At 42.5% G+C, this 22,092-nt stretch overlaps 1 protein-coding gene across 4 annotated transcripts in view; it reads left to right on the top strand.

The window, feature by feature from the left end:
- GMI1 (gamma-irradiation and mitomycin c induced 1) overlaps positions 1-22,092 on the top strand; it is a 214,712-nt gene that overhangs the window by 49,425 nt on the left and 143,195 nt on the right. For all 4 annotated transcript variants that reach the window (XM_087701024.1, XM_087701027.1, XM_087701028.1 and 1 more), the window contains exon 24: positions 21,711-22,055. In XM_087701024.1, coding sequence (XP_087557150.1) covers positions 21,711-22,055 — 345 coding nt within the window. The remainder of the gene's footprint in view (positions 1-21,710; positions 22,056-22,092) is intronic.

The following is a 22,092-nucleotide window of genomic DNA, read 5'->3' as shown; positions in this document are numbered from 1 at the left end:
CTCAAGAGAGAATGTCAGGTACAAGGTCTGATAGAAAAGCTAGTTTCACAGTTTGACAAGCTTCTTTGGTGGACTATGATGACAAACTATTTGGTAATTTGCTGGATGGAGAAGGTTCTAGAATCCATGTCTAGGAAGGCCACTTACCTCCTCTTCATGCACTTTGAGTCCTTGAAATCTCTTCAATTCAACCTTGAGCATATGAATGATCTCTATCTAACTGTAACTGCAAGTGAGAATCACGAAATTTTTTAGATCTCCTTGACCAAAGGAGCTCTCATTTGTGAGATTCTATCCAACCATCCACTCCATCATGTTAAACTCAGGTATGTTGATGGTTTGCTTGGCCTTTGAGAATCCTCATACCTACTTACTAGTCTGGAGTCTATAGTGCAAGCTACTTCCCCCCATGCTAGTATCATCTCTCCTTGAGGTGCTTGAAAAACCGGTCTCAGTGTTGTCCTCTAGGCTCCTTTGTTGTAGGGCATATCCCCAAATAGGGTTCATTGAGCCTCCTTAGTTGCACTTCTTGTGCTTGGTATTGGAAGTTATCAATGACAAGTCAACTGCTTGTGAAGATATGCTATGGTTTGTGTAGAGGAAACACAGGATGTGTCCCCGACTAAAATACAATGACTTAGACCATAATGCAATAAACACAAACCCTAAACACAAAACTCAAATTCAAAGCACAAAAAACACAAAGACACGCACAGATAGAAGAGAAACTGCAAAGGGAATGAATGTAAGAGTGTACAGAATGCTCAAGGGCAGAGCAGTGAATGATGTCAGAGAGTGACGTCCACTGGAGACGGATCGTGAGTGCTGAATTCCACCAGTTGGATTTGTAGGAGAGGGACAGGCAGCAAAATGCAGCCTATATGAGTGTGTCGGAGCTGATGGAGACCTCCTGAGTAAGGGCACCAGCAAAATTAGCAGTTATACCATCTGGCTGAAAAGGGGGGCAGCTGGAAATGGCTGAATGGGGGCTGAATATGGTCACGGAGTCTGTCCGGAGCTGGAGTGAAGAATGGCCTGTTGCTTGGCACAGCTGGGGCAGCAAATGCAGGGCAGACTGCTGTAATGGTGCCTTGCATTGCAGGAGCCTGATCAGGGACAGCAAATGGAGTAGTAAGAATCTCTAGAACAGCAGGGTAATGGCTGAAAACAGTCCGTCTGAAGCTGGATGATGATGGGCTGTAGTCGATGATGGTTGAAGAGTAGATGGTTGGTGATGGCTGAAATCTAGATGGTAGAGTGAGAAATTTGCACACAAGGATGAGGTTGAATGGTGGGCAGCTTGTCTATTTATGGATTCAAAAGGATCCTACCAAATTAGGGTTTTTCTTATGGGACAAAAAACTCACTAAAAACGCACCCCCTTTAATGAAACTTTTGGTAATTTACATTTTTTGGGGCTGTTTTCAAGAGCTAATAAGTTGTAATGCATTTTTAGCTCAACACCCTCTCATAGTCACATTTGTACTACGTATAGACTAGTTTGTTCCGTACGGTTTGTACCGTACCATATGGTCCGTATCCGTACCAATTCATACCAAAAAACAAGCAATATTCGGCCTATGAAGATTAGACCACACAATATCTTCCAACTCCCAAGATTTATGTTAATTATCATAATTTCAAGCCTCTCTCACTCTCTCTCCCCCAACTTCCAATATGAATATGCAATTCCAAGCGCGCCCCTTCCCCACACCCGACCCCCCTGCCGCCCTCCCCCCCAAATCTCTCTTTCTCAAAGAATGAAGAGTCTCTTTGCCCATCCACCCTTCACTTTGCTTTGTTGTATGGTGTATGATTGATTACGTATACACGCTGTTTGTCTTCTAGTAGCGCATTGTGCATGAGGTTTTGTCTTGTTACCCTTATGTATTCAACCTATTAACTCAAGTGATATTGCTATTTTAGCTCTCAACATGTGTTCTATTATCTATAATCCAAAATAACCAAGTTTTTTTTTTGTACTAATATTGTACCGTACCTTATAAAATCCTTAGGTACTAGACATGAAATAATGCATGTTTAACTTCGTCCGAGTTTGGATTATCGAACTACTTGCAGATAGCACACTGTTTTAGAACAATTTTTAGGCGCACTGTTTTAGAACAGTTTTTAGCATGCATTAATGACAATCAAGTGTAACCTATATGGGCTGGAATTACAATTCAGGAAAGTTTTTTTAACATGTCACATGTCTCATTCGGATCTACCCATAGAAAGTTATGACTAGTTTTCTCTAGTAGGCCTGTGTTGGCCAGCATATTGTCCACTATTGATCACGCCCTAACTATCAAGAATTGGTGGCTAAACTTATACATTGTCAACCCATACATGCTGTATGTGTTGTGTATATATCTATATGTCCCGATTGCACATGAGATTGAGCTTTCCCACATACCACATTTTATCTTACCATACATTTTGTACATCAGAACCTTGGACCCTCTCTCCGACCGAAACCTGGAACCAAGAAGGGACCAGAAGAAAAGATCAAGCCCATTTTTACCCCAAGGCGTCCCATCCCAAAGTACCTAGGGCATCAAAGTAAGGGTGCATGTTGGTTGCTGAGTGGCCTATTAAGATCGCAGAGATGATGCTTATCTTACCAAGGGAGTCCAAGGATCACCTTAGAGGCCAAGGCATTAGACAAAGGGTACTCATTGGGTGCTGAAGCCAGCTTCCGTGGATGGGTGGTAAATCCGTGATTACAACTTAATTATAGGAGCAAACAATAAATGCAAATCTGAAAATACAAATTTACCTACCGATCTTGGACAATGCACACGCGATTGGCCCCAAAATTGGTGCCCCTTTTGGTATTTCTTTAGCTATATTGAAGAAGATGTTGATTTACAATGGAATGCTTCTGATCCTCTTCACAATCCAAACTCTCCTTGTTGTCCAAAGTGACCAGCAAGTCTTCAATCTGATTTTCCCCTTGATTAGGGCACTTAATTGGCCTTCACCCACTTCATAGACAATGGAAATTCCCCAAATTCAATGGCTGGCTAGTTCTACCTGAATTTAGTTGAAATTCACCTGTAGCCTTGAAAATTCCAAGTCTTGGAGCTTCTAATTTTTGACACGCTTTTCGAGGCTGCTGCTAAATCCTAATTTCTGTTGTAAATTAGGATTTACAGTAGAGAAATTTGCAATTTCTCAACCTCGAAGGGTCCAAATGCTGAGATCTTCGGAGCAAGGCTATGAAATGGCTGGGAGATGAGAGAAAAAGTTGTAGAGAGAGAGAATTCAGAGTTTTGTTGCGAGAAGAATGAGTGAAAATCAATCAAATGCAGCTGCTGCCCTGTCACAACAGCATTAAATGTTGTCGCCTACAGCTGAGACATCCAAGTTAGCTATCACCTTGTACTTGGATGCAATGTTCCACCTGTGGAGGGCTCAAATCTGCAATTGCCTCCTCAAAACTCAGTCGTGGCTGGCTGCAATGGCTGAAAATAGGCTGGCCATGGCCGTTCACAACTCTGCCACATTTGCTAGAGCAAGAATGATCTCGGTTTTTCCCTTCTTCAGCCTTTTACTAGTCTGTATGGGCAAGTTTGCCAAGTGGCAGGCTTCCCAAATGGTTTTTCCATCATTATCCATCATTAAATATTGATTTTTAGCCTTAACTGATGCATAGTCCATCCATAATGGGCAACCAAAGCAACCATAGACTTGATGGTAGTCATGCGGGAGGTAGGAGCAAATGTCTCCTCATAGTCGATGGCTATAGGCGCAGGCCACAAGGTGTGGTAGTGCAGGCACAGACGCAGGCAGTGCTGCAGGTGGGTGCAGCATAGTTCGTGGGCGGCACAGAGCAGGGCGCGGGCGGGAGTGGCATAGGTGCAGGCGGTGCTGCAGGCAAGTGTGGAGATAGGATAAGGGGGGTCAGAGGTTGCAGATGGGCGCTGCTGCCACCACGCAAGGAGCTAGCAGCGTCTAGTGCAGGTTGAGGATGAGTGGCTAGGGACGTAGGGAGATGGACAAACGGTTGTGCTGGCGGACTGGCAGCGCTGTGCTTCCTGGTTGGCGGTTCGGGCAGTGTTTTGGACTGAGCAAAGTTGAGAAGCTGGAGCTCTGTGAAGGGATTGAGCTGTACTTAGCTTTCATACCAAATGTGAGAGGCTGAGAGGGTTGAAGCTCAGCTGAGAGTGCAGTAGAGAGTGTGGAGAGTGAAGCACGACACCCAATGCAATTGGCTGAAAGAGTGTAAATTGAAAGTACATAGTACACCCTTAAATCTTAGGGTTGTGAGGGGTGTTCACACGTGAACATGATAAGGGCCCATGAATGTGTAACATGGGCACATACGAAAAAAGAGAATAAGTCTAGGGAAAAAACCTCTCGTCCGAGAGTAAAAAGTGCCTTTGTGTCCTACTGATCACCGACACTCCTCTATGAGCATAGGCGTGAGTGAAACCCAACAAAAACTAGTTGAACACCATTGAATATTAATGATCATACATTGAAAACCATTATTCGATAATCAGCCCCTGATGATCATTAACTGATGTTACACCAAGCGTAACCAATGCCATACCAAGCATAACTGATTACACATCGAGCATAACGGATGCAAATGTACAGTTTCAGAGCTGCAATGAAAACTATACTGATGTGCATACCAAACACAGTGACTAGTATACTGAATAGTGATCTCCTGGCAAACATACTATTCAGCTACAATACCCTGAATGTATGTTGAATATATTTGAGATCCACTGCCTCTAGAGCTGTCCATTACTGAGGAGCGAGGTTCTAGCTCCCTCACAAGCATCAGGTAATCCTCTGGAGCTCTGATCTGTTGAACCTGATTGAGCCCGAACTAAAGTCGTCTAACTAGAAAGCATCAAGGTAAATTTGCAACAACTGAGGATGGTCTACCAAGTCATCTTCCTCCATCCATTTGGCATCCATTGGTGAATAATTCTGAAACTTCACCAAGTACGTTTTGGAACCCTTATCCTTGATCTTCTTCTCTATGTGCCAAAATTTACTTTGGTACTAGTATTTCATCAAGCTCTTCAACCTCCTGATGAGTTTCAGCAGACATATCCTCTGGCACATCTCCATGAAAAGGTCTTAGCAAGGTCACATGAAAGGTATTGTGTATCCGCTAGTGTGGAGGGAATTTTTACCATGCATCATTGATCCTCTCCAACACGTGAAATGGCCCATAGTATCTCATAGAGAACTTTGGATACAATCGCTCTTTGCCCTTCATCATTTTTAGTTGTGCCTTTTCAAATTGCAGCAATACATAATCGCCCTCTGCAAAGTGCAAAGCATGCCTATGACGATTAGCTACTCTCTTTTGCTTATCCTTAGTGAAAACTAAGTAAGTTAAAAGATGATTTTTCATTACTTTGGAAATAGCAGAAGTAGATACAACATGGATAGATTCCCCTTTCAATTTTACATCCAAAGTATGAACTTTGCCTCTATGGAAGAGAGTCACAATCTTGTTAGGAGTATCAATCATTGCATGCACGCGATGACACCAAGGCATACCAAGCAAGACATCACATCCTTCCAATGGAGCAATAAATAACTCTTCGCTATCCACATAACTTTGAATGTGCAAACGAAGCTTTCCAATGATAGGAGTGACCATCTCTCCATGTCCCTTGCATGCCATACCAATCTCACCCGTGGGCCCCATCTCATCCTCTCTGATGCCTAAAGGGGCTGCCATATCAAGAGATGAAATTTGACTGTGCCCCTGGATCAAGAAAAATCAATGCATGTTGATCTTTGATTTTGCCCCATGTCTTGCAAAGCTTAGTACTATCTCGATTAGGCTGATATGCCATTACATCAACCACTAAACCAGTAGTGGTTTTGCCTTTCTTTCCCTTATTATCATCCTTTTCAGCTCGCTGTTTATTAGGACAGCTGCGTGCCAAATGTCCTTCCTGTTCACAAATATATCATTTATTTGCAGCCATGAGCTCCCTACGTCGTGCATCACTTTTTCCACTCTTTCTTTACGATGTGTTCCTTTTCCAGCCCTATTTTCAGGTTTGCCCTGATTTCCAGTTTTGTTTTGAGATTTACCCTTTTTCTCAGCCTTTGCCTCTTTGACATGTGACTAGGCATCATCATCGTGGAATCCTGCATCCTTTCCACGCAGCAATGTGTTGGCTGTACTAGGAGTTTCTATAAGTTGAGACATGTTGGAACAGTGGACTTAATGCAAAAATCCCGAATACCCTTTGGCAAGCCACAAATATACTGCTCCAACTTCTCATGGAGGGTTATTGTGCGATAAGAAGTAAGTGTCAACAATGCATCCCAAAACTTCTTATTATATCGATCCAAGTTCTTGCAGTCTTTGGAATTCAACTGATTCAGAGCTATCATAATGTCTACTTCAAAGGTACTTGTCAACCAATTTGAAGTAAACATTTGCTTGAATTGGACCCAAGTGGTAGCTGACTTCCCTTGAATAAGAAGTGTAGACCATCACTGCAATGCATTTCCCTTCAAAAATGTGGCTGCCTTGTGTATCTTAGATGCTTGTGTGAAGTTGCCTCTAGAATAGGCTGCATCAAACTGCTGAATAAAAATAAGTGCTTTCAACCTATCTTGTGCACCACTGAAAGGCTCAAACTTCACACTTTTGCCACCTTCATCATAGTCCTTCGGCAGACCTATGGGAGTTATCATAAATGGGCTGCTGCAAAAAGGGTGCATTGGCTGTATTTACATAAAAACCAGCACTGTCTGAAGCACCTACATGACCAGCACCAAATCCTTGTGCTCCAATAGTCCTTGGGGGTGTTGATACATATCCATATGGCCTGTTTTGTGCCCCAGGCATCATGCCTATGTTGCCATACATGGGGTTAGGCATTCCACTTGCATTACCCGGATACATTGGGTGTTGTGAGCTGTGCATTGGTTGGTGTATACCATAGGGATTTGTGCCATACATTCCCATATGCGGTGCTTGCCAACCATAGCATGAAAAATGGTACCACCACCAAAGTATCCTTGCTGTCCCATGCTTGCATGTGCATAATTCCCTTGCTGCCCATATTCCCATGGATTGGCACTACTAAGTTGGCCATTCATTTGCACTTGCAACACCACGGATACCAACTGTTTGTGCTCATCAGTCATTTTGGGCTCTTCTAAAGAAGGCTTAGGCATTTCCTTTGGTTCTTGTGGTTATCTCGAGGCTGTAGAAGGTGTCTTCTTATCTTTGCCTTTTCTGTCCTTCTTTGGGTTATTCAAGAATCAAGTGAACTGGGGATCCTTTGCCAATTCAGCAAAAAGATTTGCTGCTATACGCATTCAATCCTTGAAGCTATCATCAAATTCTTCAGCCCCTTGCTGTCTTTATGCATTGAAGTCCCAACATTTGGGTCATTTCCCACATTTTTAGCGTGCTGTCCATACTGAGAACCATGCCCAATATCAGTCATTGCATTTCCCCCTTCACCACGTGATTGACCAAGGAGTGATGCGTCCTCTCCACTTGATTCCGTATCACCATGTGAAGACATGCGTGCTGTAATTCACTGTTGAGAACAATTTCAGCAATAGTGCAATAGTCCCATGTTGCAATCAAGTACCACAGCCCCACCTATTGAAAGGATTTGATGGTATCTTGGCAATGGAACCATGAAACCAACCTTCCTTACGTGGATGGATGGTAAATCCCTGATTGCAACTTAATTACAGCAGCAAACAATAAATGCAAATTTGAAAATACAATTTATCTATTGATCTTGGACAGTGCACACCCAATTGTCCCCAAAATTGGTGCCCCTTTCGGTATTTCTTTAGCTTTTTTGAAGAAGAAGTTGATTTACAATGGGATTCTTCCGATCCGCTTCGCAATCCAATCCAAAGTGACCAACGAGTCTTCAATCTGGTTTCCCCCTTGACTTGCGCACTTAATTGGCCTTCACCCACTTCATAGATGATGGAAATGCCCCAAATTCAATGGCTGGCTAGTCCTCCAGTTAAATTTAGTTGAAAATTCACTTCTGGCATGCTTCTCGAGGCTGCTACTAAACCCTAATTTCTGCTGTAAATTAGGGTTTACAGCAAAGAAATTTGCAAATTCTTAGCCAGTCCAAATGCTGAGATCTTCGAAGCAAGGCTGTGAAATGGCCGAGAGATGAGAGAGAAAGCTGTAGAGATAGAGAATTTAGAGTTTTGTCGCGAAGAATGACTGAAAATTAGTCACATGCAGCTATTGCCCTACCACAACAGCATTAGATGCTGTCGCCTATAGCTGAGACATCCAAATTAGCTATCACCTTGTACTTGGATGCAATCGCGTAGGTGTGGGGGGTTTGAATCTGCAATCATGTCCTCAAAACTCACTTGTGGCTAGCTGCAAGGGCTGAAAATAGGCTGGCCATGGCTGCTCACAGCTCTCCCACATTTGCTACAACAAGAATGATCTCGTTTTTCCTCTTCTTCAGCCTTTTATGAGCCTGCATGGGCAACTTTGCCAAGTGGCAGCCTTCCCAAATGGTTTTTCCAACATTATTGATCATTAAATATTAATTTTTCAGCGTTTGATTACTGAAAATTAATCCAAGAATTATTTTGGTGCTCAGACATATAATCTGATTGGCGAATTATTAAATTGGCTAGGAATTTTTCACTCCCAAGTCTCTTTGTGCCATCTTTGACCATTAGATTGATGTTAGGTAGTATTAAACGCCACATCTCTAGTGTCACCAAATGTCACTTATGGCCAAATGAATGACCCAGGCTAATAATTGACACTAGATACCACCAAGTACTTATGCAACATAACTTACAGCAAGTTTTGCCTTTGACATCTTGTGATTTTCTTGGGTCTCGGGCTCGTAAATTTACTCTAATCCCAGTTGCACCTCACATGTGCAACATTTACTTAATCATGTGATTAAAAATTAATCCACATATTAAGTGAGGTTTAAAAAATACATGTCCTCATGATAGGTGCCCAATTTGCAACCAGGACCTACAAATGTGGATGGAACCACATCGAATGAACTTTATTTATTTATTTATTTTGGTGAAGATGTTTGTAGCCTATCAAGTAATTGTGGCCCGAGGGGAGAATGAGAGGGATAGTTAGATCCAACACATTACAAAATAGACAAGCGATTCCAACCACTTGTGGGTATTGATGACAAGGGAAAGGAATGAAGTAGGGTGATGTGGTGGTAAAGTATTGCTAGTGGAGAGTAAGTATTTGCCCAAGTGTACTTTATACAATGAGATGCATAGTAATGTGCTACATGATGAGAATGTGCATGCGGACAATCTCCCTCGTTGAGAAGTTGTTCGGTTGCCCAAGCGCCCTAGTATAAAGATGATGAAGATCATACAATGCAAAGGGGAGGTACAACAGGGATAGGAGACCGATGTTGAAGACAAGTGCCAAATCCTATAGAATACGAAGAAAGAGTAGGAACCCCTTCTCAACCTTGGATGTTGAGGCGGAAGGAGAAAGACAAGCCTAATGTTGGTCTTTGTGCGGTGAGAAGAACCATGATAATAGAGGAAAATAAGGATAAAGATGAAGCATTCTAATTAGAAGAGCAAGGAAGAAGGGACTGCCATGATGGCATCATCTATCCCACAATCCGTCTTGAGAAGGGAAGCTCCATGGTGTTAGAAGAGCAAATCTCCTAGGAAGATGAAACAATGAAGGAATAGCACACATCCCATGTCTTGGACCTTGGAGGGACCTACGCAAGGCTGCATGTTAGCCTTGTATTGAAATAGATAACCTTGTAAGAGAGATCAGAATTTGCAAAATAGAGGTTAGCGGTGGGATGCTTCAAAGCAAAACAAAACAAAACAAAAATGTAAAACTAAATGAAAGATGTACAAGGAGTATATGTGTATGAGTAAATGCAACAGAAGACAAAAGAAGAAAAACCGAAGGACAAAGGAACCTAGGGGCCGAAGTCTCGATGCATAAGTCTAAGGAACTAAGAGGTGTAGAGAATGCTCACCTAGAGTATCCTAAGGTACCTAGAGAGATGCTAGGCTAAGGATGTGGCGACCATCGCATTCTTCCATAGTAGTTTTCTACCAATGAAATACATGATGAGGTGGAAAAGCAGTCCTAGAGGGAGGTACAGGGAGAGACCTTGAAATAGATGTAAAGAATCCTATGGGAGAGGCGCTAGCAAACCAATGAACTAATCCTTCAGGAGTAGTGACAAATATGGGTTGCTAAGGCTGTCTATGTACTACATGTCTAGTGGCAATTGTGTCAAAAGGAGCAAATGGGACAGCAGCGGGAGGCGTAGCCCCATTGGACTGTCTAGCAGGAGTGGAGGCAGTCGCAGTGGTCTGCTATGGTTTCTTAGGTGGGAGAGTTTAGTATTGGTATGACACTCCTTATGCATATGGTGGGATCTCTCTGAGTGTGTGTAAAACCTGTTCTTTGTAGGAAATTGTTGCCAAATGGGTTTAGTTTCTTTGGTCTTGTCTAAGGAAGGAGTGTCACCCTTGTTTTGAGGTGTCTTCTCATCTTGTGAGTTCTTGCTACCTCTGGTTTTTCCTTGAAAAGAAGAGGCACTAAGACCCCCAGTTGAATAGGAATGTGGAGAGGACTTTTTGTGGACTTGACCATATGCAGTTTTGTATAATGCAAGAAGTGACTTTTGAACTCAATAGAATATTGGCAATCGGGGCAAAGATGATATGTTGGATGAAGTGGAAATACTTTTAAAGCAGCTTGTTCAAAAAGAATGTAAGCTGTTCTTCATCTGACTTCGATGAGTTAGTAGTGGCAGAGTCAAAAGGTAACCGCTGATATTCGGCCAATGCGACTTTTAGATTACCTCCTTCCCTTAATGGAAAACTCCTAAAGCTCAGAGTTGAGATTGATACATCGAGTGCGATCGAATGCTACACAACGGTCAATGACACGACTCCAACACTAAAATGCGAGGGGAAAATGCTGTAACGAAGAGTGGAACTTAGGAAGCAACCCTTGAATTAGCTCAACATTGGCTATGGCATTGTAGGCTCTCCATTGACAGATGTGATCAGGATGAGCCAATTGAGGATTTGGCATATGCTCTAGACCAATGACTGGGTCCCAAAGAGCCTAAGATTCAAGCACTTGTTGCACGATGTTTTACCAGGTAGTAAAATTCAACCTATTAAAATGAGTCTTATTTTATTAAGACATTCTTGGTTGTAGCAATAGGAGTGGTAGTATTGTAGGATGGGAAAGATGGGTAGGGTGGGAGAGTGGAGTAGACTTGGGAGTTAATCCCAAAGTGCCTACCATGCATGTGTGAAGTGTGCACATTGGATCCATCAATGGGAATGGATTGACTAGGTATGGGCAGGGTAACTGGATGAGTAGTCCATGGAGGAGAGGTAGGGATACATGGAGCAAAGGTTAGAAAGCGTTGCATAGGAGTGACGCATCAAGTGTGGGACGATTTACTAGAAGCAGAGGATGGAAATTCCTACGTTTAAGAGGCCAAGAGGTGAGGAGGTGAGTGTCTAGGGGAAGTGAGGGGGGTACCCATCTTTATCATCCTAGGGTAAAGAGAGGTGTTTATGTGAAGAATGTGGAAGACATAGTGGTAAAGGGTGGCATTCTCCCTAACGATGTACTAGGGTGCGAAAGTGGCATTCACCTGAGGAAAGGTGACATGGGGTGTAGAAAAAGAGAAGAAACTAGGAGCAAAGATGGAAGACCCAACTCGCAGTGTGGTGGATGTTGAAGTGGAGTGCAATCCAAAATAATTGAATGCAAAAGAAAGAGATTCGGGAGATGTGGGTGGGATGGGAGGGAAGTGTGATAGAGAAGTGCCAGCTCCATGCTTAGAAGAAATAAAATCTATAGTTCTAGGTATACTTTTAGATGTATATCTATGTTGAAAGCCTCCTTGATTAAAATTGACATATTGAAAATTATCTGGATCCTGCACACAAAAAGGAGAAATAGGGGAGGGTTTTGATTCATACGACTCAAAAGTTTAATACAAACCTGACACTGGGCCTGGCTGAAATGAAGAAGGTGGGTCGCCAGATATCCCAAATGCTGCATTTCTCCTTGATCAGAGAGGTGGCCAGCCTCACTGACCAGTCTGGATATGGTGGAAAAGCTCATAGAAGGGAGGTAATTTGGATCATACTTGCATGAATTTTTGAAACTTGTGATATGTCATGAAGCTAAAAAAAAGAGAAGAAAGTGAAGGTGAAGCGTTGCCTTCCTCGTCAAGTGCATAATACCTCCTCAAGGCCTCCAATGACGAAGAAGCTTGAATCCCAAGAAGGAATCTCAAACATTGTGAATTGGTCATGTGTCATCTGTGTATGTGGCACAAAACCAAGCCTCCATAATACCATAGGATACTCTTTGAAAGAGCATTGATATTGATACCTTGTGAAGATATGCTAGGGTTTGTGTAGAGAAAACACAGGATGTACGGTCACAACTAAAATACAATAACTTAGGTAGTAACACAATAGCTGCAAACCCTAGACACAAAACACAAAACTTCAAACTCGAAACACACACACGCACACACACACACACACACACACCCCCCAAAAGAAAAAAGAGAAACTCTTAAGGGAATGAACCAATGCAGTGAATGAATGTAAGATTGTACAGAATGCTCAAGGGTTGAGCAGTGAATGATGTCCGAGAGTGGCGTCCACTCGAGATGGAACTTGAGTGCTGCAATCCACCAGTCGGTGCCATAGGAGAGTGGTAGTAGCAAATCGCAGCTTGTAGAAGTGTCAGAGCCAATGGAGACCTCCAAAGTAGTAGCACTAGGGCAGCAGCAAAATGCAGCAGTTCTGAACCTGGCCGATCATGTTGGCAGCTGGAAATGGCTGAATAGGGGCTGAAGTCTATGATGGACTCTGTTTGGAGCAGACGGAGTAAAGAACAGCCTGTGAACTGGCAGCTACGGCAACAAAAGCATGGAAGATTGCTGCAATGATGACGTGGACTGCAGATGTGTGATTAAGAAGAGCAAACGCAGGAGTAGGAACCTCTAGAACAGTAGGGCGATGGCTATAAACAGTCTGCCTGGGACAAAATGTAGCAAAGAAAGTTAGGTTTGCCAAAATTGCCAAAATTTTCACAATGAGGCGGTGTTCAAAAGCGAAGGGCACTTTGCCCAAATCTTGAGCCTCTTCTCTTCCTAGGATCTTGAGCCCACAAAGAGGGTAATAATGGACCTCCTTGTTAGGCAAGAGGGGGTCATCCTCTTGCACTTGCAGCTTATCCACCACATTTGCAAGGTGCTTGTAATTATGAGTGGAGATCAATTGGTCAATGGCCTACGAGCACCCTCTCAACCAACCTATTGACACCAGAAAGGTTGTCACACTAGTCTGCCTCTCTAGAGCAGCCAAGAGGGGGTCCTTTTCTTGCATTTGCAGCTTATTCACTGCATATGCAAGGTGCTTGCAATCATCAATGGAGGTTCACTGGTCACATGATGTGTGGACACCCTCTTACAGTCAAACCCCTTGTCGGCATGGGAAGGGTTGGCTCATTGGTTAGCCTTTCCTCTCCTAGACTTTGTCCTTAGGCACATCTTTCTTCCATGAACATATGACATGTGCAATATGCATCTTGGATCTCTACATTTGAGTTGCATTGTACCCCCAATGTGCTATTTATTGATTGTTTGAACGATGAGGTACTATTTGCATTGGATTCAAAGAGAATAGGGAGGTAGTAATAGTTTTGTATGTACATTTGTTTTTTATTTCTTATGAAAGTCATAGTTGGAATATTCGGAGCATTTTTATCTTGAAGCAAGCAAATCGATACATGGATAATGTTGCATGCAAATACTTGGGATGTCCTATGTGCAATTGAGTGGAAAAGTCATAAAGATAGTACATTGTTACGGCTTCCAATTATTTATGCAGGGATTCTTGTTGGTGAACCATTTGGGTGTGTGGACAATTGTACATGAGAAATTGTAGCTGGTCTTGGCCAGATGGGATGTATCTAGTAATGAAAAGTGCGCTTCTGATTGAAAATATATATGCAGGATAGGTTATGTGGTTGGTTGGTTGTGTATGCACCGAATGTTGCTATGCATTATCATGGTTTGTGGCAATAGTTACACCCATGCCTTTGACTTGGTAGGCTTGATGTGTATGAGAATCATTGCCAAACACATGAGTTTTATGAGAGTCTACATGCTTCTTTTGCTAAGGAAAATGTTGTTGGTTCAAAAACTTTTCGGATCTAATTGTTACAAATCCACAGACTGTCATAAATAGGTGTAGAGGTTACTTTTTGGATCTGATGGTTACAAATCCACAGACTGTTATACATATGTGTAGAGGTTACTTTATGGACTTACGTGGACCTTGATTGGAAGCCTCTTACTTTATGGACTTACTTGGTCCCTAGTTGCAAGCCTCTTAAGAAGGTTGTGACTTCTCTGTCCATGTTTTATGACTTGGTTAAAAATCATGTTTCCTCCTACATAATTGCCGTAAGATACTCAACCCCAGCCAAGCCAAGGGAGATGACATTTAGTAGTCACTGGGATGCCTTTGTCGAGAAGCACCATTAGGACCCTTTAGGATTCATATACTTAGCTGGTCAGGTGACTTCCGAGTCTAGCTTGTGACCAAACGTAATAGTCTAGATCCACTAGGATCTACCTAAGGTCCCCATGACTTAAAGTCCCCATTATATATGTGTGTGCATGTGTGTGTGCGCACATGCGTGGCGTATCTCCCTCTGCTGTGGATTGTTTGCATGCACCTTTCATACTTCAAGCAGGAAATCCTAGTCTTAGGTTTCTTTTTTCAACATGACTATAGCTCTTAGTCTATGTCTTATTATGCAACAAGGTCTCCTTTCTCAATAGTCACACCTTATCATCTCTTCTAAGGATCATATCTGTCAAAGTTCCTTTTTGCTTTCTTCTCATAGCAAGTTTCTTGATATTGGGTCCCTTTTCAAATGGGGGTTTTTCATTCTTAGCAAAGGCTCCAAATACTAGAGTAGTTTATTATTATGTATTCATTCTTAGCTACTCTCCCTTAGATGACCCTATGAGATAATTCATTGTCACCTTGATATAAACAAAATAAAAGCATCTTTTACTCATTTATGAAATAACATGGTAGATAGCACCGGGAACCATGACTTCGAGATGGTCTACCATAGTTGTATTAGGAGAGAGTGTGCTCCAATTCTCCAGTGTTGGATTCCCTTTTGCACCAAGTGTTACTCTTGCGTGCCTGAATCTTTTTTCATAGGCCAATATACTATAACTATTTGCTGTAGAGAGTAAAGTGATTGCTGAGACGTCAATATTGATGATGATGATGTAGAGGAAATGGGAGCATATGCTCTTCTCCTTCATTCATTTATTTCTCCATTCCTCTTTCTCTATCTTCTCCTTATCACTAATCCACTCTTTCACCTTCTTATAAACTCTCTAATTCTCTCCCTTTACCTTTCGGTATATTCACTAGCCCCCTTGTCTCTCTTTTTAATCTTCTCTCTCTCCCTCTATTACATCTCTATCTTTTCTCCCTCTCCCTCTTTTCCTTATCTCTCTCACCCTCCTCTATCTTGATCTCTATTCTGCTCTCTTTTCTCTCTCTCTCTCTCTCTCTCTCTCTCTCTCTCTCTCTCTCCCTATCTTCTCTCTCTCCTTTCTCTCTCTTTTTTGTAATGAGTAATGATATTATATCAAATGAGTAAAAGCATACAAAAGTGACATGACTAAAAGAGTACAAAAGTCATGGCAAAGAAGCAATAGAAATTGCCATATGCCAAGGAACCAAGTTCTCCTTGAATGGAAATTTGGTGTTTTGAAAGCAATGAGACAAGGGAAAGCCCACCAACCATCACATGCCAAAGGAAGACTTTACATTTATACGGAGTCTTGTTGAGCCAACCCTCCATGATAGCCATTTTCCACCAAACCTGTGATTTATGCGTCCCAAATAGTATTGGCCCTAGTAGTTAGCCAATGTTGGTGCTTAATTAGAAGGTGATATATTGGTTAACCAAAGCTTTTTTAAGATGGAGTTGCCCTGCACGGTTCCAATCCCACCATGGATGATTAGAATCAAGGGCAGGGAAAGGCTCCCTAGGCTGCAATATCATCAAAAGCTGGTTCCACAAACTCCAATATCCTCAAAGGATCGAGAAAAGCCTCTTAGTAGTGCAGAAAGACATGCTAGCCATGATAGCCATTTTCCACCAAACCTGAGATTTATGCAAGTCCCAAACAATATTGGCCCTAGTAGTCAGCCAATGTTGGTCCTTAATCATAAGGTGATATATTGGTTAACCAAAGCCTTTTTAAGATTGAGTTGCCCTGCAAGGTTCCAACCCCACTGTGGATGATTAGAATCAAGGGCAGGGAAAGGCTCCCTAGGCTGCAAGGTCATCAGAAGCGGGTCCCACAAATCCAATATCCTCAAAGGATCCAAAAAAGCCTCTTAGCAGTGCAGAAAGACATCAACCCACTGCGAGTCACCAGAGTGGCATCAAGAACAGAAGATAAGCCAAAGCGTGCTATATGATTAAATTTAGGACAGTCCTCTTGTTTCCTATCCCATGAGAGTAGCTTTGGCACAACCGACATTTCAATCTGAAAAGAATTAGTGACCAAACGATCCTTTGCAGGATGCCACTACACCTTTTGATTAACCAACTTCCATAAGCATACGAATTGAGTCACCAGGAAGGAGAAATTTGATGAAAAAGGGGCATTACCATTAAGAACATGCCACCAGGAGCCCTGAATACTGGTATTACTATGCACCACAGTCCGGTATTTCAGCAAGAAATGAGGAATAAAGACCTAGGGGTGCTAATCAGTGCACATAGCATGATAGAGAGATGAACGAAGAGCAACCATGTGCAATTGCACATTTAAAAGAGCCCCACCACCCATACTTTAAGGAGTGCATCAAATCATCAGAGGCATGTCAAATATCAGAAGTAGCCGGAACCTTGGAAGAGGGGACCTCAATCTCAGTACAGGGAACCCGTTCTTCCGCTTCTCAGCATCCAAATCAGGCCCCAAAGCCTCCACCACCTGGTCAACAAAAGCAGTGTTTGATTCTGGCATGTCTGCTGCAATTCAGATTGATAGCATTGCATTCCCTTCTCTGTCTCCACCGCAGGCTAAACAAGATGCAAAATGGGCTCCCTGTGAAATACTACTAGTCTGCAGGTCCTCACTCGCACTTCCAATGTCTTTTCCTGGTCTATACAGTCTCCACATGGGATCCCTCTAGTTTGCTGTATTACAGATCTGCACCTCCTCCTCCTCCTCCTCTCTCACTGTGTCTTGATGTGTGCGTGCAGGACTGCTGTCAGTCTGGAATCTGTGCCTGGGTGCATGCAGGTCTGCAGTAGGTTAAAAGGAACAAACTCTGCTTTAGAGCCTTGCCATGGTGTCTGTGCTGTTTTGTAAACCCTGCAGCTGTCCACATAAAGGTGGAAGAATGCCTGAAGCCTGTGCCTGATAGTGTGGAGGCTGAAAGATAGATTGCGCCTGTTTAAAAGCAGCTGTACTGACGACATGTTGTCTGTGTGACCTGTGCCTTTTTGAAGACAGATTGTGACTTTTTGAAGACAGCTGCACTGATGACAGGTTGTCTGTGTGACCTGCACCTGTGTGTCAGACTGAAGACACAGAAAACCCTAACGCCTGATGGTTGAAACCTTAATCAGCAGTGTTGAGACTCTGATTCTGCACAGTTTGCTCTTCTCTCAGCATCATAGTGTCCCAAATATGAGCTTGTCCTCACGATGGACCATTCTGCAAACTTTGGTGCCGTGTCATGTTGAGGAGTGCATGTAGAGTATATTAATTGGGATATACTTTATGCAATTGAACACATGTAATACTCAATGGCTGGTGCCACCACGTATATTAATGATTATAGTGTTTTCTTGAGTGGTCATACTTCTCAGAGATCCGAGGTTATGTTGGCTATTCATTCTTAATTGCAACCATCATTACGTCTTTAGGATGTTCAAGGCAGATTGCTAAAAATGGACATTATAAGGGTGAGGTTCTATGGTGAATGTGAGGTGTATGGGTGTCTACTGTCTCTTTGTGGCCCATCTACAGTTAGTGATGGGTGACGTCTATAGTTTTGAGCATTGAATGTAGGCAACTTCATCTCATGTTGTGATAGATGGTGTAGAGTGCTACGCCTAGGATGCTTTGGCAACAGCTTCATTGAAACAAGATATCTGTTTTGGCTCCACCCTTTGGAGCTTCCATTTACATGCCATTCTCTTTAGCATCTTGATACTTGGGTTCAATTGGATAGGATATATGTTTGCGAGTGTGACTCTTTCCTTTTGGCAATGCTGAATATGTGTGTGGACACTGGAGCCATGACATGTTCTTTTCAATGACTACCCTTTGTGGTTAGAAATGATCTATCAGCTGGTGGATGATTTCAAGGCCTTGTTGGGTCGATTGCCTTTGTTATTCAATCAGTGTTTTTTGTTGGATGATGAGTTCTTTGAGTATACGTTGAGGTGCTCTTTGATGGTGACTTTTTGGGAGAAAGCTTTGCCATCCATTGTCTAGATGGCAAAATATGGGATTCAGCATTATATGCTGTTAGAGCTGAATTGCAGCAGATGCAATGTGTGTTAAAGCATTCTTTGACCCTGCAACAAGCTTTGTCCTCACTGAGACGAGCTTTGGCAGTGTCCTCAACGGAACAAGATATGTGCCTTTGGCTCTATCTTTCTGAGCTCGCATTTACATACCATTCTCTTCAGCATGGACAGGATGGATGTTTGCTACAATGACTCTTGCCTTTTGGCAATGCTCAATAAGTGGTGGACTAATGACACATTCTTTCAGAGCACTAGATGGTGGGTGCTTTGAAGGCCTGGCTGGGCCATTTGCCTTTGTGATTGATTCAGTCTTTTTTGCTACATGATCAGTACTTCGAGTATATGCTGTAGGTGATTGTTTTGTTTAGCAGATATATGTTTTGTGAAGGAATGTATACGTGGTTGGCTTTCTGAACAATGCATATATGTTCTCTAGAGAATATGGGATTAAGAATGTATCTATTGTTAGAGATGAGTTGCACGAATTGCAATCTATATTGAAGTTTTTGCTAATCTTGGAGCACACTAGAAATTGATGAATAGGTCACTTACGCTAGTGGTTGAAATGTAGAGTTCAGGCTCTTGAGGATGCACAATATGCAACATAGAGCTTAATGTAGGCAACTTAGCCCTTTGCTGTTTCCATTGGCAAATCATCTGATCCTATCCCTACTGGATAAGGTGGTTTGGATCTTGATAATGCAGCTAAGATTTTGTTGTAGATGATTAATCACTGTTTTTGAGAGATCTATCTGGATAGAGCAATTATTGAGTGGTTTTGCCTTAGGCCTCAAAATGAATGCACAAGAGCCCATTTGTATCAATTGTATAGAGACAGATTTGCATGCTTTGGGTTTCCAGGGCAGGATCATTTCTCATAGAGATAGATCCCTAGACAGTGGGGATATCCCATTTTGGGTGAACATGACCCATTTGGCATTGCTCAATTGGATGCCCTCAAGCATTTACAACAAGTCTATGTATTGAAAATCTTTGAGTGGCCCACAACATGTGCCTTGAAAGGTGCACAAATAGTGATGTTAAGTATGATATCCTATTTCTTGCAATTTCTTCCTTGGAACAACATTGCAAGAATTGGTGTAGCCCATCCTTTTTATGCTATCAGAAGGCAAGGAACTCATTTGGATCATGTATGGGTCTCTTGGCAATGTGCCACCGTGCCAAACTATCTATGTGGTGCTGCCTTGTTTGATGGCAAGGTTCATACGACAGGTTCATACGACATCTTTGTAGATGGGTTTGTTACACTCCTTGTTTGAGTAGCAAACCCTCTAGGTAGACATTGCTATGGCTTCAATTGAGGAAGTTGGTATTGTGCACAAACTACGAGGGTTTGCACCGAGGAAACATAGTGTATGACCATGATAGAAACACAAAGAAATGAACAATAACCCTTCATGCAAAATGCAAAACTTAGAACTCAAAACACAAAAGCACAGATACACTGTTCCTTTCATGGTTTCATCTTCCTAGCAGATTTACTCTTTTACTAGCATGGAGACTTCCCCTTCCGAGGCAGGTCGTGCAACATCTCTCTTGGTGTCTTCTAGCTTACTCTTCCAATTGCAGTGCTTCATCCTCATCTGCATCTTCATCATCATGGTTCTCGGCCCCACATGAAGACTAACATTACGCTCCTCTTCCTCCTCAGATATCAATATCCATGGTTGAGAGAGGGGATTCCAACCTTTCGTGCCAACCGAGGAAGGACCGGTGCAAACTTGCATGTTAACTCCACACTGAAATAGCAATTGGGGCAAGGACGTAATGTACTGAATGAATGGAAATATTTTTGAGGCAACTTAGTAAAAAAGAACATAAGCTAATTGTCATGCTGAAGGTACGTCACATGGTCTCTGTAGAATTTGGGCCTCCTAGTGGCATGGCCGGAATTCATCTCAAGAAATGATATATCCAAGGGATAATTGCTTTGGTGATGTTTGTTGAGCCATCTCTGAGAGTGCTTTCGTGCATTGTTGAATGCCAAACTTTCTTGATCAGGCTTACTTGCCAGTCCAGAGTACTTAGTTTTAATACATATTAAGAAAAGGTAGTATATACATAGAGAAGCACAAATAATACAATACACAAATACCATAGGCTGAATGCTCAAATGCAGATTTGGTTATGTAGTGATGAAGATGATAGAAGGGATCCTTGAACTTGTGTGTCTGAAGGACCGAGGTAGAGTGTAGGTGTGAGTGGGGTCGATGATGTTGAGAACAACTCAGAGAGTATGTTGTACTTGAGATAGATCCTAGAATGCAGCAGCAGCAATCCACTGAGAACAATGGTGATTTGGGCAGCTGTTGAGGGAATGGAACATTGTTCACTGGGCAGCAAGATATCGATGAAGACTCTGGGCAGAAAACACAGTCCAGCTTGTTGAAAATACAGCTCCATCCATGACCAGCAGAAAGGGAAGATATTGGTGGTATCAGGTCGATGCCTCCAAGAGCAGAAAATGCAGACTGGAACATGTGAAATGGAGGATGCAGATGATGTAGACAGGCTGGGCAATGATTCCTCTAGGGCTGGCAATGTTCTCCATGGGCAGGACAGCAGCAACCAGGAGCACGGAGGCAGACTGGCAGCAGGGTGGGACCATCAGGTAGGAGGGCAGCACCCCCTCATACTGGGCCGCAGTTCCTCCTAGGGGTCTGGACTCTGGGTGGCTGAGTGATGATAATGGTCAGGGATGGATAGGATGCCCAGAACAAGTCCTTTTAGAGGGAATTTGTGGGCATTTGTCCTACTGATTTGAATAAAAGCATATTTCATGAATAGTTCTTCTCGAGGATGTTTCTGTGGAGTAAAAGAAGCGTTTCATGAATACTTCTGATATCATCCTTAGGTATGCAATACAAATGTGTAGATTGTGAAACAAAGTTGACATTCCTATCGATGATGTAAGGCATGATGCTTTATGCTCAAACTTGTACATTATAGGTTTTTATTTTAAAAGAGAAAGAACTTATGATAATAGCTTGGAAGGAATTCTGTAGGTAAAATATGAAATAAGCCTCTATTGATTGCAATTGATAGTTTAAGGCCTCCTTTCTCATTAAAGTTGCTTCTTGTGCAGGGAATTGAACAATTGTTACGAGCAGGCTCCAAACCACCTAGTGAAATAGTTGCTGTGGTGAGGCCACATAACTATGTAAAAGCTTCCAAGGAGGGAAGGCAGGTTAACCCCACTGAACAAAAGTACATTGTCAAGAAGATGATGCAGATGAAATTGGAGGTCAGGTGTATGGGCCACCACGGTACTCATGAGGCAACTGGTGATGAACGGGCTGAGAGCCTGATCATGCTAACAACACCCAAGACAATACACAATTTATCTGGGCTGTATTGTTTCACCACTGCAGGGACAAAGCTTGAGGATTTATATAAGAAGGCTGGAAAGCATACTTTCATCTTTGAATTGGTACTGCATGCTTGTGAATTATTAATAGCTTAGTATT

The sequence above is a fragment of the Lygodium microphyllum genome, chromosome 19 (assembly GCF_053477565.2).
Source record: "Lygodium microphyllum isolate KBCC chromosome 19, Lygodium_microphyllum_v1.1.10, whole genome shotgun sequence".
In the NCBI taxonomy this organism is placed as follows: Eukaryota; Viridiplantae; Streptophyta; class Polypodiopsida; order Schizaeales; family Lygodiaceae; genus Lygodium; species Lygodium microphyllum.
Note: the sequence above shows the minus strand (reverse complement) of the source record. Positions and strands in the feature narration are given on the sequence as shown.